The sequence below is a fragment of the Nycticebus coucang genome, chromosome 9 (genome assembly GCF_027406575.1).
Source record: "Nycticebus coucang isolate mNycCou1 chromosome 9, mNycCou1.pri, whole genome shotgun sequence".
Taxonomy (NCBI): Eukaryota; Metazoa; Chordata; class Mammalia; order Primates; family Lorisidae; genus Nycticebus; species Nycticebus coucang.
The window spans coordinates 49075328-49092249 of NC_069788.1; the positions used below are offsets into that span (position 1 = coordinate 49075328).

The following is a 16922-nucleotide window of genomic DNA, read 5'->3' on the forward strand; positions in this document are numbered from 1 at the left end:
TTATCTGTTTCCTTGCCCTAATTTTCCTTTCACTTCCTCTTGCTCTTTCAGTTCTCGTGCCTGTGGACTAAGGGTTACAGGACCAGAAGGGTGAGAAGGTTTAAGAGCAAAAAAGGGATGAAAGAAAGGAGGACCGAGTGATAAGGAAAAAAAAAGAAAAATAGAGAAAGGAGAGGGGGTGGGTAAAAGGAATATTGACAAAAAGAAGAGAGGCACAGAAAAAGGGAGACAGAGCAATATAGGTGTACAGTAGGGTACTTTGATACAACCTTTAAAAAAACCCACCTTCTGGGGGTGCCCAGTTGGGTGGTTCCCTTGAGGTCAGCAGCTCTTTGCTAACCTGATCAGACACAGTACCCCACCTCCACCAAGTAGAGAGGAAAGACAAAAATGCTATAAATCAAACCAAAACAAGCAAACAGAAAACTTTATGGGATAAAATTGGCTGGAAAAAACAAATAATAGCGGTAGAAACACTAACAAAAATGAAGTTCTAATTATTGAAATAGGCAGCAATGGGAAATTATAATTAAACTAGAAAAATTGAGAAAGAAAAAGGATCTGTATGGAAAAGGTTGAACTTAAAAAACAAAACAACAATCCACAACATCAAAATAAACAACAACAACAAAAAAAAACAACCAAACCAAAAAAAAAACAAAAAACAAAACACACAACCAAAAACAAAGCAGTATGTATATGTTATTGAATATTGTCTGGGCAACACGTGGTCTTCTGGGGTATGAGATGTTAATCACAGTTCTGATACGACTGGAGGCTGCTAGTTTCTCAAACCCCAGCAGGTAGACAGCCTAAATCTCTCTTCAGCCCACTTAAAAGGCACTTTGAACTTGTTCACTTACTGAGCAGAAGCTTTCTCAGGGAAGTGCTTGTCGCTGGAATCACTGCTGAAGTGGCTATCCACTTACCCTGTGTGTCAAAACTGGTCTCCCTCTGCCCCCGAGGGTTAGGGCTGCAAGGCGGCTCAGACCCTGCCCTTAGGCTACTTGGTCGCTGGGTTACCGGCTCCCACCCAATTCCAGCTCCGCGACCCTGAGGGCGGAGCTTGCCGGGGCGATTGCTCACAATGTCTGCCTGTGACCCAGAGCCAAACACTATTAGCTCCGTCTGGCTCAGCGGCTCAGACTGGGGCCCTGGACAAAGGCCAAAGTTCTCGCACTCCCGCTCAGGCTCTCCCCAAGGCAGTTCAGCTGAGTGCCAAGTCCAAAGACACCAAAACAGTTCACAGGTAAGGCCTTTCTGGTTTGCAGTCTCGCTGCTACTGAACTTACAGTTGCGGGCGGGTTTAGACAAATTGAACACACGCGACCACTTGCCGGTTTTCCACTGATTTAGTCCTCCTCTTGGGGTCCAGAAGTCTCTCGCTGACTCCCTGTATCCTCTCAGGGGTGATGATAGGCAGATCCCACCAGCCAGAGATGCCTGGAGTCCTATATCCCCAGACTCACGGTGCCCAGATGCAAGGAAGCTGTTACTCGGCTGCCATCTTGCTCCGCCTCCCTTGTTGGACTTTCTTAATCACTGCCCATGGTATCAAAGAAGTCTTGCTTGACCCTAAAAATATAACCCCTAAGAACTTCACTGCAGGCTGTGGGCCTAGATTTTTTGAGGGTCGATTGCCCATCCCTGCTTTCATAGATGAGAGCACAATATTGTAAAACTTCCCTGTAACACATTAAAATCTTCAGCGGTTGACATAATGCCAATGGTATAATGAAGTCGAGAAAGAAAAGACAGGGATGAGAACAAAGACAAGTCCATTCCATGACAAATCATAGGGCTGTGAAGATATCCTTGGAGCAATACTTGAAGGGCCAATGGTAACATTTGCTTGCGACTGGTCTTGTGATTGTTCAGAGAGAAGAATGCTGGAAAAGGCATCGGCCTAGTCTAAGACAGCATGATGTGGCCCAGCACAGACCCTATGTGGTTGACTGCATGAGTAATATCAGGATCTGCAGCACGTATGGCTGGGGTTACCTTGTTCAACTCCCAGCAGTGCACAGTGACCTGCCAGGTACTGCCTGGTTTGCACACATACAGACCAGACAGGATTCTTAAATGGGCTTTGAACTGGGTGGATAAATATGCACCTTTGCCAGGCTCACAATAGCTCTACTTATTTCAGCACACCCTCAGGTGATTTGTCTTGTTAATGTCGATAGCTCACCTAGGGGCAGGGAGTCCTGGGGGTTCCCATCTTGCTTCTTCCCAGAGAACAGACAGGTTTTACTGCACACACCTTCAATCTGAATCTCCCACTGAAGTTTGCAAGGTTTTTCCTAACAAAATACCCATGCCCAAAATGTTTTCTGGGATAGGGAAAATAAGTATCCTACATGGGGCAGTGGGAACTTTTCCAATACCTAGATGAAATAAAGTCCTTTTGACCCAGATCAATAGCAGCCCATTAATGGGAGTCTTTCTGGATTTCCATTCCATCCCACATTTCATATTCTGCTAAGACAATAGTCTTCTCTTTATTTGGGGGAAGGGAAGGACTCGTAAATGGTGAGCTCAATATGGGACCTCTGGTTACCCCCTATTGCTCGAACATGGGGTCAACATTGGCCACACTCCTAATCTTGGGGCTAGGTTGGGATTCACCTCTGATAGGCTAGAGCAGTAGAGTGAAGGGTCAAATCCTCTTCCTCCCTCAGAGCAGCAAAAGAGAAGGGATTAAACTGATGTCCAGGCTGCAATTCCCCCCATAAGGTTACCAGTACAGCAGTGGGCTGTTTATTTATTCTCAGGGTGTTGCTGCTCCCAACACTTTATACCCCCTCTGCCTATGTGTGACTCTTATCAACCCCTTTCCCTTGTCTCTCCTTGTTTTCTGTGGAGTTTTCTTTTTCTACTTGGTTAGCCCTTATCAGGTTACCAAGTGTACGTTGTTCCTCACTTTCTCAATTTCCCCCAAATCTGTGATGGCTTCTCCCACACCATACACATCTTGTCCCACTATAGGACTCAACAGAGACAGCAAAGGGTATGCCATCCTCTTGGCACACCCTGTAGTAGTAATTTATTTTTCATCCTGGCAGTGAAACCTGCTTTAGTTGGTTTGGTGAAAACTCAAGCATAGATGATTTGCCTCATCCCTAATTCTCAGAGAAGGCCCCTGGTCCTCTTGGATTGACCTCCAAGAGGTTGACCCTCCTGGTCAGTCTCCTTCTTTAGGCTAAGCCTGCCTTGTAGCTAGAATGATTTAGTCCCTAAGGCTGATCCGCTTGTGTTTGCCTTGCATTGTGCAGGTGTTGCCGCAGGGCTGGGTGGGTGGTGATGTTACTGATTTTTTTCTGCACCATTTTTTGGCTAGGGAATCACCCACTGTGTCCCCCAGGGGAACTATCCAAGCTGTCAGAGGTTCCCTCAGCGGTTGTTTGAAGGTCTGCAACCAAGAATTCTACAGCAGCATCCCCTCCCCCAACAGTGAAAGGCCCCATGTGCTGACCCCCATTTTGCTGCAGTTGTTGAGATTTCTCTTTTCTTTGCATGAGGGGAGAGCTTGCCAGAGTTCCCTGTCCCCCTCCCCATCTGTGGCCTCCAGGTCAGCAGAGTCTCAATTGGGCTTAATTATGGTAGCTCTGATTTTTGGTTGTTTCCATTTCCTTCCCTCTAGGCAGACAAATCTACGAATTTTTTGTCTCTCTCTTTTTTAAGAACTGATGTTTTTTTTCTGCTAACCCTGTTTCCGTGTTGTTTAAGAGCCTGGGAAAAATAGCTTAGGACCACTCAGTGGTTGTTCCCACCCATTCAGTGGCCTGGGCAGTAGGAGCTGCAGACCTGTCTCCACAGCAGGCTGAGAGCCTGTCCTCAGTGGGGACCTGCTCAGTAGGCACAGAGGGCACCTGCAGGCTTCAGACCAGGCTGCAACCTCGAGTTGAATAGTAGTAAACTCAGGAGCTGGGGCAGTGGATTTACCCTGAAATTCTTCCTTGGCCTCAGCTTTCTCAGGCAGCCTGCTCTTCCTTTTAATCTCTTCAGGATCTCTGTAGAAACAGAGGTCACATATGAACTTCCATGGATGTTCAGGGAGATCGTGCCATGCATTTGCAGAACTTCCCAGGCCAGCATCACACCCACCGAGTGAGCTCCCTTGCTGCTGCATGGGATAGCGATGTGCACACCACACAGGGGAGCTCTGTGTTGCACAGAGAAGTCTCCAGTGGTGGGAAGGTTAAGAGGCCTCTGTGAGAGGCTGGTGATCAGCCCTGGGATCACTAACCACTAGAAGATGCAGCTCCCAAATCTGGTTAGTGAAGTTCCCAGGAGTGAAATGACCAGCCATAAAAGTGGCTCCAGTGGCAGCAGCAAACTTCAGCACAGCTCACTGGTCATTATTCCTGAAGGACATGACACTGACATCAGCAGGTTTCTAGTGACAATAATGGCACAAGCTGCCAGCAGAAGTTTCTCCCAGGTCCACTTCAGATTTATAATGTAAACACCATCACTTTTCCTTTTAGAGATATATTGTTTCATCTGGAAGGCAAGGTTGATATCTCCTAAGTGGGTTCCTGCTACAAGGGATTTGAGGACATCCTCCTCCTTCATTTGCAGGACATCAAGTGCTCTGGACATCGTGGAAATTTCCCTTTAAGTTACAATGGGAATCCAGAAGAGCACCACATTGACCCCTTTCTGGGTAGCATGGAAAGGCAATTTTTGTCTCTTGATCTTCAATTCTGTCCATTAAGTTGGATGCAAGGGGAGAAGTGGAAAGCCCTGTGTCCTTTTCTAGTTGCAATTTCTCCTCCAGCCATTTAATTTTTGCCTTTGCTGTGAGCTGGGTCTTCATTGACAAATGAACAAAAAAGTCCAACCGGTTGCGGTGGCTATCTGCTTGGCTTCCTTACTGCAGTGCACCCCCAACTGACATTTTGGGGACACCCTGGTACTCGTGCAGAGGTCCACAGGCATCTAGCTGATGTGCCACCCCGCCCCACATGGATGAGGTGGACATCTTCGGGCATCCGCAGATGCTTTGCTCCCCTTACCTCTCCCTTGGTCTCTCAGCTCCTGGCTGGCTGTTCCACAGTGGGCACATCTGTGCAAACCTACCCCAAAGGCTGAGGGAACTAAAAGACTAAAGAAAGAGACTGACCAATCCAGTTTCTCAGAGAGAAATAATTAATAGGGACTTACAAACCGTGTGATGTCTCAGGCGGTCCCCCTAGACTCCCCCAGTCTTCCAGAAAATACCCCTATATGGCAAGCTTTTAAGGTAAAGACGTGCACTGCTGCCACATCGCAGACTCCATGGCCAAAACTCATAACCATGGGGAGGTTAGATAAGCATCTTCATGAAGGGTGGTCTGTGCTACAGGCATTGCCCTCAGACCTTGCTGCAGAACAGCCTGGTACACGGTAGTCAAACCCTGGTCATCACGGCGGTTTTGCTTCAAGATGGTGTCATTCTTGCCATGAACAGGCTGTTTTCCTTCAGCCATAGTGGCAAGATCCAACTGTTTGTTTTGCTGACACTTGAGAAACCTGATGAGTGGTAGAAGTCAGAGCAGTTTGCACTGCTGGAGAGAGCCCACCAACGGACTGTTAATTCTCTGCTGAGGGCTCTGTCCCAGCAGGATCTCTCCCGCCACCTTGTAGATTTGGGGCAACTTAGCCTCCAAAGCAGCTACCCTCTGTCTTCTAAGGACCCTTCTAAGGATCTTCTGGAGGACCCTTCTCCCCTGGACCCGTTGAAGGGATATGTGCAGCCCTTCTGGGAGGGGGTTCATGAGAATCCCAGTGTCTTTGCCAAGAGCCTCTTGACAGGTTAGATCTTAGCAGGCCAGAAAGTCTTTCCCTTGGGAAGCCCTATCTCTGTGTTGCCCAAGGCAGCACCCTGAAAGACACTAGTGTCAATTAGCAACTTCGCCCTGATGACCAGCCTGGGTCTGGAGCCCTGTAAATGCCCTACAAAGTGTGACTTTGCATGAACATGCCCTGCCCCATGGAGCGCGTCATTGCACTTCCTCCACCTCACCCTGCCCTTGCCTCTCTCAAAACAACAAGCCCTGTGGATAAGCCCGTACACTCCTGGCACCTGCCCTCACTTCTCATCTCTTCCAGCTCAATTCTCCTGCCAACATGAGTATGGGAACACAGGGGTCCTGCTTGAGGCAAGAAGGATTAGGAAATGGGGACAGCGAGATATGAATGAGGTCTCTGGATTTTACTCTGCAAATTCATAATGCCAAGTGGACTCCAGCAGGGAGGTCTGTCCTCCAGCTGGGAAATTCACCTCGGAGCTCCAGACGTCCCCCATGTGCACACACAGTTCCGTCGGATATGTTGGAGGTATTTATTTCTTTGCTAAATGACCATTATATTGTCCTCTTTCCTGTGTCTGGTAAAGGCAAGAGGGAGGAGGAATGCCTTCCCCAGGGTTTTCAGGAACCCAACAAGGCTGGAAAAGGTCTCCTGGGATGAATAAAAGGAAACTCAGGGCTCTGGGGTCCTGGGCCTGCTTCCTCCCTGAAGGATGGGGCACCCCAGCTCTGGGACGCTCAGGGCCCACCATATGGCCCTCTCATCTCCATGGCTACTGAGGACACTGGTCTCCTCCAGAATGAGCTAGGGCTCCACCTAGGCCTGTGGGGGCCCCCAGGATTCCCTCCAGGGCCTGGGCCAAGACCAGGGTTGGGGCCGTGGGGGCGGTAGACACCTGTATCCATGATGTTTCTCAGGGACAGGGTGTTTCTCTGGAAAAAGAAAAGCCAATAGTTTCAGCATTACATTCCCCTCTCCCTAGCCTTCACCAGGGACTCCCTCTGGAACCTTTCACCCCCTTCCACCCATACCCTCCTCCAGCCTTCATTCCTTTTGGTGGCCCCCTTCTCCCACCAGTCAATTGTTCTTTCCACACACGGATTGACTCCTCTGGTTCCAAATTGCCATTTCTCATTATAATCTCTCCAATCTCCTTTCCTCCCCACCCACTACCCATTTGCAGCAATCCTGTTCCCATCCTGTTCCTGATGCTCCCTCCCATCAGCACTTTCTTTACACTAGGCACTCACCACGCAGAAGAAGAGCCCAGCAGAGAGCCCTGCAACCGCCGCAACAGAGACCAGGGTGATGAGGAAGATTTCCCATGGCTTCAGCGACCTACTAGGCTTCCCCCCACTCCCTGGAGTAGCAGCACTTGTGTTCATTTTATTGGGAGTTGTGGGCTTTGCAGTCAAAACAGGTGTGCCAGAGCCTCCGGGGTTTGCAGGGGACCCAGAGCTGGTGACTGCACTGGCCCCACTGAGGTTTGTAGCAGATTCACTGCTGACAGCTGTGCTGGCCCCACTCGGGATCATGCTGGACCCAGAGCTGGTGGCTGCGCTGGCCCCACTGGGGTTTGTAGTGGACTCAGTGCTGGCGGCTGTGCTGGTCCCACCAGGGATTGTGCTAGACCCAGAACTGGTGGCCGTGCTGGCCCCACTGGGGTTTTTAGTAGACTCAGTGCTGGCGGCTGTGCTGGTCCCATTAGGAGTCGTGCTGGATCCAGAGCTGGTGGCTGCACTGGCCCCACTGGGGTTTGTGGTGGGCTCAGTGCTAGCGGCTATGCTGGTCCCATTAGGGATTGTGCTGGACAGAGAGCTGGTGGCCGTGCTGGCCCCACTCGGGATCATGCTGGACCCAGAGCTGGTGGCCGTGCTGGCCCCACTGGGGTTTATGGTGGACTCAGTGCTGGTGGCCGTGCTGGTCCCACCAGGGATCATGCTGGACCCAGAGCTGGTGGCCGTGCTGGCCCCACTGGGGTTTATGGTGGACTCAGTGCTGGTGGCCGTGCTGGTCCCACCAGGGATCATGCTGGACACAGAGCTCATGGCCATGCTGGCCCCACTGGGGTTTATGGTGGACTCAGTGCTGGTGGCTGTGCTGGCCCCACTGGGGTTTGTAATGGACTCAGTGCTGGTGGCTATGCTGGTCCCACCAGGGACTGTGCTGGACCCAGAGCTGGTGGCCGTGCTGGCCCCACTGGGGTTTATGGTAGACTCAGTGCTGGTGGCTATGCTGGTCCCACCAGGGACTGTGCTGGACCCAGAGCTGGTGGCCGTGCTGGCCCCACTGGGGTTTATGGTGGACTCAGTGCTGATGGCTATGCTGGTCCCACCAGGGATTGTGCTGGATCCAGAGCTGGTGGCCGTGCTGGCCCCGCTGGGGTTTATGGTGGACTCAGTGCTGGTGGCTGTGCTGGTCCCACCAGGGATTGTGCTGGACCCAGAGCTGGTGGCCGTGCTGGCCCCACTGGGGTTTATGGTAGATTCAGTGCTGGTGGCTATGCTGGTCCCACCAGGGACTGTGCTGGACCCAGAGCTGGTGGCCGTGCTGGTCCCACTGGGGCTTGTAGTGGACTCAGTGCTGGTCCCACCAAGGGTAGTGCTGGACCCAGCATTAGTTGTTGTGATGGTCCTGCTAGAAGTCGGGCTGGTTCCAGGGGAGCTGGATGTGCCAGAGGCAATGGAGGGTGCACTGGCTCCCATGTTGGCAGACCCGCTGGAAGTTACTACTGAAGATAATCATAAATAATGAATATATATACTCACTACAGCACTGTAATGTATATCCTATTATTATCACCAGCTAAGATGAAGAAATGGGAACTTAAAAATATTAACACCTGCCTGAGTTTATCCAGCCAGTCAGTTTGGGGACAGGAAATAGAGCCCAGGCTATTGAATCTACACTTGTATGTATAAACTATGCTGCTCTCCCGCACTAGAGTCACACGACCTAATTTTACTGGTAGATAAGTTTGCTCCATATTCTGTTATACAAGATCCAATCAGATAAACAGTGTCATATGGGAGTTTTACGACTGGGTGAAACTAGTATACATTGATTAATTCATAAAGTAGTATTGCTCCTTTTTTTTAGAGAGTCTCACTTTGTCACCCTCCGCAGAGTACTGTGGCGTCACACAGCTCACAGCAACCTCCAGCTCCTGGGCTTAGGTGATTCTCTTGCCTCGGCCTCCCAAGTAGCTGGGACCACAGGTACCTGCCACAACACCCGGCTATTTTTTTTGTTGCAATTTGGCCAGGGCCGGGTTTGAACCTGCCACCCTTGCTATATGGGGCTGGCGCCCTACTCACTCAGCCAGGGGTGCCACCCAGTATTGCTCCCTTCTTAGAAAATATTTCTCAGAATGTTATTCAGAGAATACCTGCATTAGACTCACTATGGGAGCTTGCTGGAAGTAAAGATTCTTAAGCAAATCTCTCTAGAATAAATGAATTAAAGTTTGAGATGGAGCACAGCTGTCTGTATCTTCACAAGAAGCCAGCAGACTCTATATGCATTATAATTCCAGGGCATCCCATCACTATGGCAAAGACTGGAAGAAGATAAGTCATGTGTGGCTCAAATGCATATGATCTCCCAGGATTAAGAGCTACAAACCAAGGTCTACAGGTAAAGCGAAGGTTTTCAACTTCTTGCAGGCTCAGCTGGAGTTAAGAATATGCCCCCCCCCAGTGTGTGTCACACTTTATGGGGGCAAGACATGATTGCAAGAGGGACTTTACCTAACAATTGCAATCAGTGTTAACTGGCTTATTGTACCCTCAATGAATCCCCAACAATAAAAAAAAAAAGAATATGCCCCTTACTCCCCTGAAAGATGAAGACCCTTGGCTTCACCAGCCTGTATTTTCTCATCTTATTTGTGGTTCATTTTATTACTACATGGGACATGTGTACCTAGAACCTCACCCTACACATGTCTGGCTTTCCCCCAATCTCATCTGAACTAACATACAATTAGAGTTTAGCTCCATTTTGGTATGGTCTCCCCTACATCTGCAATGTGATATAAATTGGTGGTAAGCTCAGAATCACAAGTAAAGCTAAGTAAGAAACTGGGATGACCAAGAGGAAAGGGTACAAGTAAAAAAAGATGGATAAATGAGTCAAAGCTACAGGAGGGCTAATTTTGGTCCAAAATGATGAATTCTCCAAAAAGTCTTGCTTTCCATTTGTACAACAGGAGATGGCCCCCAAAGTGCTTAGCAGTGTCAGAGCTGTGGAAATCTGTTTTGTTTGGCAAATCCTATTTTCCTTGATCTGAGGCTGACTTAGGCTGATGTAGAATACAGTGTTAAGGACAGAAGGGAAATAAGATTTTGTAGGATATAGTAGAGTGATGTTTAAAAAGCAGCCAACTCTTCTTGTTCTTAATATTTAAGTGCCCAACCACATCACACCCGGGTCATTACCATTGTACAGGTGCAGGAACTAAGGCACAGAGAAGCAACTCGCCCTAAGTACACAGTTAATGGATGGAGACATAGGCCGTCTGAGACCACAGCCCACAGTTGTACTGCTGGGTTCTGACTGCCTCCTGGTGACACGTTGTTATCCTCACTCTATGGAGTTGAAGCAGAACTGACCCCAGCAGTGGTCACATCTCCCCCAACTCCTCAAAGGTTCTCAGACCACCCACTTTTAAATAAAATCACTTACCAGCTTCTAAAAGCAGGAGGTGCACAAGTAACCAATATGTAAGGATGGCGCTTCCTTTCTGCATCTTCATCTGCCGCTTTGTGGCAGGAAAGCAAGATGCCTGGATCCCCAATATGCCAAGACCTTAGAAGGCAAGGAACAGAAGATTCTTGAGAAAGGAGAGCTGAAGGTAAAGAAATAAAGACTAGCGCTTCCAGGACCTTGGGCCTCCTAAGTATGTGTCCTTGGGAAAAACCGTGATCTTGGGGGCGGGTGGCTGGACGCCTGAGCTCCTTAAGCTTCCTCCACGATGTTGCCTCTTTCTCTGCAGTGAAAAAACTGCAGGGGCCTTTATACTTTCATGAGGGCTACGGAGAGGTGGGGCAGTTGACTTGACAGTCTGCCAACTGCGAGTAGGTGACAGATACTGAGCCTGGGAAGGAATCAAGCCGGGTCAAGAGGAAGATGAGGAAGGAGAATGACATAGTTACACCAGGCAGGGCACCTGGGGTGTGGCAGGAAGTAGAGTGGGATAAGAATATCAAGGTTGTCAGAGTGGAAAGGACACACCTTTGAGGCAGGATGGGGTTAGAAACCTGTTCTAGCTCAAAACCTGTTGTTTCCTGGCCAGGAAGTTTTGCGGGACTGCCTTAGCACGGAAGAAGCCCAAAGAAATTGAGCTGATGGGCAGGACCCCACATCTCTGAAGCAAACACAATAGGGGACCCCAAAGAGACCTGTAACTAGGAATCTGGGCAGAAGACAGTTGGAGCATCGCTTGGATATGCACTAGGGACTCAACAGTGCACATCGAATGAACAGAGAAGAGAGACCTAGGGTAATGAAGCCATCTTTGGGGTCTCCGGGGGCAGGGGAGCTGAGGGTGTGGCAAGAATGTTAAATATGCAGGAACGAGTCCCCATGAGACCCATAGCAGGTGAAGGGGTGTAGGACCCCTTCCGACCCTCTACCAGGAGTAATCCCTCTTTTTTGTTGTTGTTGTCAGGAGGCTTCTGTAGGAGCTTCATCATCTTAGAATCCATCAGATGTGTCTTTGCCTCAGTCTTAAGGAGCCATCTCTCAGTACAGCACACCACAGGGAGAGGCATAGGTGCCACATCAGGACATAAGTCTGATGGGAGGAGGAGATATATAGTCCAAGTCCTCCAGGAGCTTTGAGTTTGGTCTGGACACTTGGAGGTAGCTGTCAGAAAAGACACAGTCAGCTAAACAAATATCACTGAAGAGACCCAAATGAGCAGAGAGCCTGGGGAGTTCATGGGACAGGCATCTGGCAACCAGGGTGATGGCAGTGCCAAGGTACATCTTACATCTGCATTTTCTATCTTAGTCTGCTTGTGTTGTCATACAGGAATACCCAAGGCTGGGTAATTTATCAAGAAAAGAGGTTTATTTGGTTCATGATTCTGCGAGGTGTACAAGAAGCATGGCGCCAGCAACTGCTCTTCAGAGAACTCCCACTCATGGCGAAGGCAAAGGGGAGCCAGTGTGTGGAGATCACAGGGTGAGAGAGAGGAAGTGAAGGGAGAGCAGAAGAGGTGTCAGGGTTGTCCAACAACCAGTTCTCCCAGGAGCTAAGAGTGTCAACCCACTCTCCCACAACCAAGAATGGCACCAAGCCACTAACCAAAGATCAGGCCCTGCAACCCAAACTTCCCCCCACCCCACGACCTGGCTACACCTCCCAAATTTCAATAGGAGACTTGGTGGGGCCAAACAAACCATATCCAAATCATAGCAATGACCAAAGGGAATTGTCACCATTCTCCTAACAATGAGAAAAAGCTTTATGAAAGAGGCAACATCTCAGAAGAGTTATTTAAAGGTAAACAAGCTTTCCAGAAATGCAAGACCTATTTGAAGGAAGCTGGCAAGCAGAAGTGGGCTGAAGACAAGAAGAAGCTTGGAAGGAGTGAGACTGAGAGTCAGAAAGTGTCAGAGTTGTGGTGGGAAAGGTTCAGAGTGGGTCTGGCCACTCTCTGTGATGGGAAGACCTGAGGCTCAGGTGTGAGGGTACAGTCAGTGACGGATAGGGTCCTATACTCCCTGTATACCTGAAGTCTTTGTAGCTAAAAAGCCAAAAGCACTCTATAAAGAAACTTTTTTCCCCTCTGGAATTACATGGATGCCAAGATCCTGGATTCCAGTTCAAGTTCCACATTTTATAGGCGATCCTAAAAATCTTAACATGCATACTTACCTTAGCAGAGTCTAAATGTATTTAACATCTTTACTCTCCATTGAAATAATAGAAAGAGCTCAGAAACTTTAATTCTTGTTACCCATCTCCCAGTGCATACACTAATGTCATCAAATATTTTAATTCTATCTTGTTTTTTAACTTCATGAAAGATTGTTGATGCCTATTTACATAACATTAGCCTCAACATAGTCACACAACTACACTAAGCTGCAAAGGACACTGGAAAATACAGTCTCTAGCTGGGCGGACATGTGTTCAACCAACATTTGAGAGTTTTATCATTAAAGATGGAGAAGGGGCATTAGTTGACAACCACAAAGCTGGTACACACATTTAAGCCTACTTGCTTTATATGTGTATTCTGTATTTAATAACTCCGATACCTGAAGTCTTTGTGAATCTGATCCAGCGTTTTGTTTTGTTTTGTTTTTCTTCCTTTTTGGCTTTTACTCAAGGTGTCGGTTTGCATTTGTTATTTGAGATTTATGGCTACGAGTTTATTTTTCTTGGAATGTTATCCATAGAAGTTCTTTGAAGCCTGAGATGAAGGTATGATCTTTCACCTTTGCATGATTTGTCCTTTATTATTGCATGCTCATTAAATGCCAAAGATTATGCTACTGTCCTTAAATACACCATTGTTTATTTCTCAAAACAATCCAGAGAGAACTTAGATTTCTGGCTGTATAATGGGGCTAAGTGCTCTACTGAAAGTAGAGCATCTCTAAATTTGCACAAGAATTTGCATGATTTTGCCCAGCATATAGAGGCATTATCACGTGAGGTTTATTTTATTATTATATTTTTAATTTTTAAGTTTTTTTAAACATTATAATTTTACATATTTATGGGGCATAATTTGATGTTTCCATACATATCTATTTTGTATAATTTGAGGATTCTTTTAAATTTAATTACAGGATTAAGGTCTTTTGCATTACCTAGACTACGTGATTTGGAGCTGCAAATTATGTAAGGTATTATTGTACTGTATTGTATTATTTATTTCTCTGGATGAGCACAGTGGCATATACCTGCAATCCTAGCACTCCAGGAGGCCAAGGTGGGAAGATCTCTTGAGCTCAGGAGTTAAAGACCAGCCTAAACAAGAGCAAGACCATGTCTCTACTAAAATTGGAAAAATTTAGCCAGGTATTATCGCAGGCACCTGTAAGTCCCAGCTATTCAGGAGGCTGAGGCAGGAAGATCACTTGAGCCCAGAAGTATGAGGTTGCTGTGAGGTAGGCTGATGCCACAGCACTCTAGATTGTTAACTTTTTTGACTCTGGGCAATGGAGTCAAGAAAAGTTAACAATTTATTTCTAAAAAAAAAACCCAAAAAACAAAACACAATTTATTTCTCAAGGTATACTTCTCCCTTCCCTCACCAGCACCAGGTTTAGAGACAGACATTTTTGCATGCTTTTCCTTAGAGGAGGGACAGATTTATTTTTGGTTATAATCTCACTGAAGTTGCCAGATTTGTGTGAAAGTCTACTACTCAATTCCCCACCTTGAGCTGGTCCCACTGAGGCTGTGGTACCTGAAGCTTGGGGTCACCGGGTCTGCCAAAGTCGGCTTCAGTACTTCCCTTCCTTCCCGGAGTTCGACTTAGTCTTAATTAGCATTTTTTGCTCTCCTACCAATTCACTGATTCCTTTAAGAAGATTTTTTAGTACATAATTGTTAGCTTTTCAGGCTATTTTCAGTAGAGCACTTAGCCCCATTATATAGCCAGAAATCTTAAGTTCTCGCTGGGTTGTTTTGAGAAATAAACAATGGTGTATTTAAAGACAGTAGCATAATCTTTGGCATTTAATGAGCATGCAATAATAAAGGACAAAAACCAAAAAGACAAACATGAAAACATAAACACATAGATGCCAAGTATATTTTAAGATTTAATTTTCACTGCTCCAGGGAATTTCTCCTTACTTGCCTCAAAGCATTTGGAAGAGACAAAGAAGTAGGGAGGAAAAAATCTTACCAAAGATGAAGGAGACCTAGAGGGCACTGAGTGGGTCTAAGAGCTTTCTGGGCTACTCAGTTGGTATAATTTGAGGCTACAAACCCAAATGAAGAATGTCATTTAATTACAAATTCTCAGGGGAGATTTTGCACCTCCTCCACAAAGTGCCAAATTTAGAGACAGACATTTTCCTTATGGCCCCAGTGTGTCTGGTGGGCAATACAGTTGTGGGTTTAACCTGTTTGGATCTCAGATTTATTTAAGATCTCCTGTTAGACTCCCCTGGTGTGCAGACCCTGGACTTTGAGCCCAGTGTTCTAAGCACTAAGAAGCTATGAGAAAATAATCTCAAGCTTAGCGAGTTTGGCAAATTCCCTCAATGCAAAGGCTACTTCAGAGCTCCTCTTAAGCTCTTTGAGTCTCTGACTTCTCTCAGTCATTGATCTAAATATTATCTACGACCTATCCAGCTAATTGATACACTTGCAAAGATTTTTTCTTCAATATTTTACCCAGAAATATTTGTTACTTTCATTGAAAGGAGTGGTTAATATACCTTGCCACTATGTTGCCAGAAAAGTGGAAATTCTCAAAGGATTGTTCTGACCATTAAGTGATAGAGCATATTTAAAGTCACCTAATATAGGCCAGTCAAAGTGGCACGCACCTATAATCCTAGCACTCTGGGAGGTCAAGGTGGGAGAATCCCTTGAGCTCAGGAGTTTGAGATCAGCTTGAGCATAGTGAGACCCACACACACTAAAAATAGAAAAATTAGCTGAGTGTTGTGGCAGGTGCCTGTAGTTCTAGCTACTCAGGAGACTGAGGCAGGAGGATCACTTAAGCCCACAAGTTTGAGGTTGCTGTGAGCCATGGCACTTTAGCCTGGGCAACAGAGTAAGACACTGTTTCAAAACAATAAAAATAAATGTAAGAATAAAGTCACCACTATGATGCTTACCACATAGTAAACATTCAGTAACAAAGGAGAAAGGAGAGAAGAAAATGTCCAGATGACCAAGCAAGCCTATCCTCTTGCCTCCACAAATACTATGAGCTTTTTTTTAAGCTATAACAATATTATTCTTCCTCTTATCGGTCAGGTTGCATCCTGAAGAAACAATAAAAATCCAAAGCCTAAAGGGTTATGACTTATATGTTGAGAGATCAAAGAGAAGTTGTTCTAAGGTTGATCACTGTGTCCCTTTCCAAGAGGTTATGAACCATGGTTTAGTTCAGGGGGTATTTTTACTTGAGCTCACATCCAAACCTGGTAAGACTGTAGGTCTCCTTCAAAACCACTCTCTGTTTCTCTGTATATTCTGTTGGCCATACTCTCTGTGATCTTTTCCCTGGTTCTTTTCTTGATGTCAATCATGACCATCTCTATGGCCAGTTCCCTGGAGACCCTGGAGAAATCTATCCTGACCCATTTGATGGTTACTACCTTCTCCTCCATGGTTCCCTTCTTCCCTAAGATTTTCCATAGCACCTTTCACTTTCCAGTCCATGGTCATGTTCCCTTCTCCCCTGGGGGCCTCCTCTGTGATCCATTTCATGACTATTGCTCTGTCCATGATACCTGTTGTGATTCATTCCATGACCATCTTCATTGCTCTGGCTTAGTTCATGGCCCCATTCCACATCCAAAGCCGTGTGCTCCTCCATGTCCAACCTCAAGCCCCCCCTCCATGAACCAGCGTATTTTCTAGGCAGTGGAACATTCCAGAGCGCAGGCCTGAGTCCAGGTCCACACCAAAACCAGTTCTGTGGTCATAGTTCTGTTATAAAGTCCTCTATTTATCAGGGGAAAAGAACAATCCTTCTAAAAGAGAAAAAATATGTATTATTAGAGTTAAACCTTTTTTCTTCTGTAACATAAAGCCTCCTTGTATTATCAAAACTCACAAATTTTCACTTTTTATAATACTGTCTACTTTCTTCCCATCAAGTCGTGTGTGTGTGTGTGTGTGTGAGTGTGATATTTTGGGGCTCTCTTCTTCTCCTTTGTTTATATCTCTGAGCAAACAGCCTTTCCAGTCATTGTGTTTGTATGTTCGCTACATGAATGCTGTGACCATTGCTCTGCACCTGGGTAGGGTTATATGCTGTTCAGCTTTCAAGACAAGGAAGACAAGATAGATCCACATCCTATGCCTGTAAAGTCTGCCAAGAAGTTGGGAGTCTTTCACTGTGTTAATCAACTATGAAGGTTGCATGTCTATGAGGATGAGTAAAAATAAATTTTAAAAAATGGAAGCCAGAATA

The 16922-nt window shown here is 46.7% G+C and overlaps 1 protein-coding gene and 1 long non-coding RNA gene across 3 annotated transcripts in view; one reads left to right on the forward strand and one right to left on the reverse strand.

The window, feature by feature from the left end:
• Positions 1-16922, forward strand: part of LOC128594343 (uncharacterized) — a 124304-nt gene that overhangs the window by 80630 nt on the left and 26752 nt on the right. The window lies entirely within an intron of this gene.
• Positions 6179-10844, reverse strand: MUC21 (mucin 21, cell surface associated). Of its 2 annotated transcripts, XM_053603040.1 has the most exons (4): positions 10683-10844; positions 10483-10605; positions 7047-8527; positions 6179-6728 (listed from the first exon to the last, which is right to left on the reverse strand). In XM_053603040.1, the coding sequence occupies exons 2-4, from the start codon at positions 10550-10552 to the stop codon at positions 6534-6536; spliced, it is 1746 nt and encodes a 581-aa protein (XP_053459015.1). In that variant the 5' UTR covers positions 10553-10605; positions 10683-10844; the 3' UTR covers positions 6179-6533. The 2 variants fall into 2 exon arrangements, with proteins under 2 accessions (XP_053459015.1, XP_053459016.1); XM_053603041.1 differs by having other exon boundaries at positions 7047-8524; positions 10483-10844.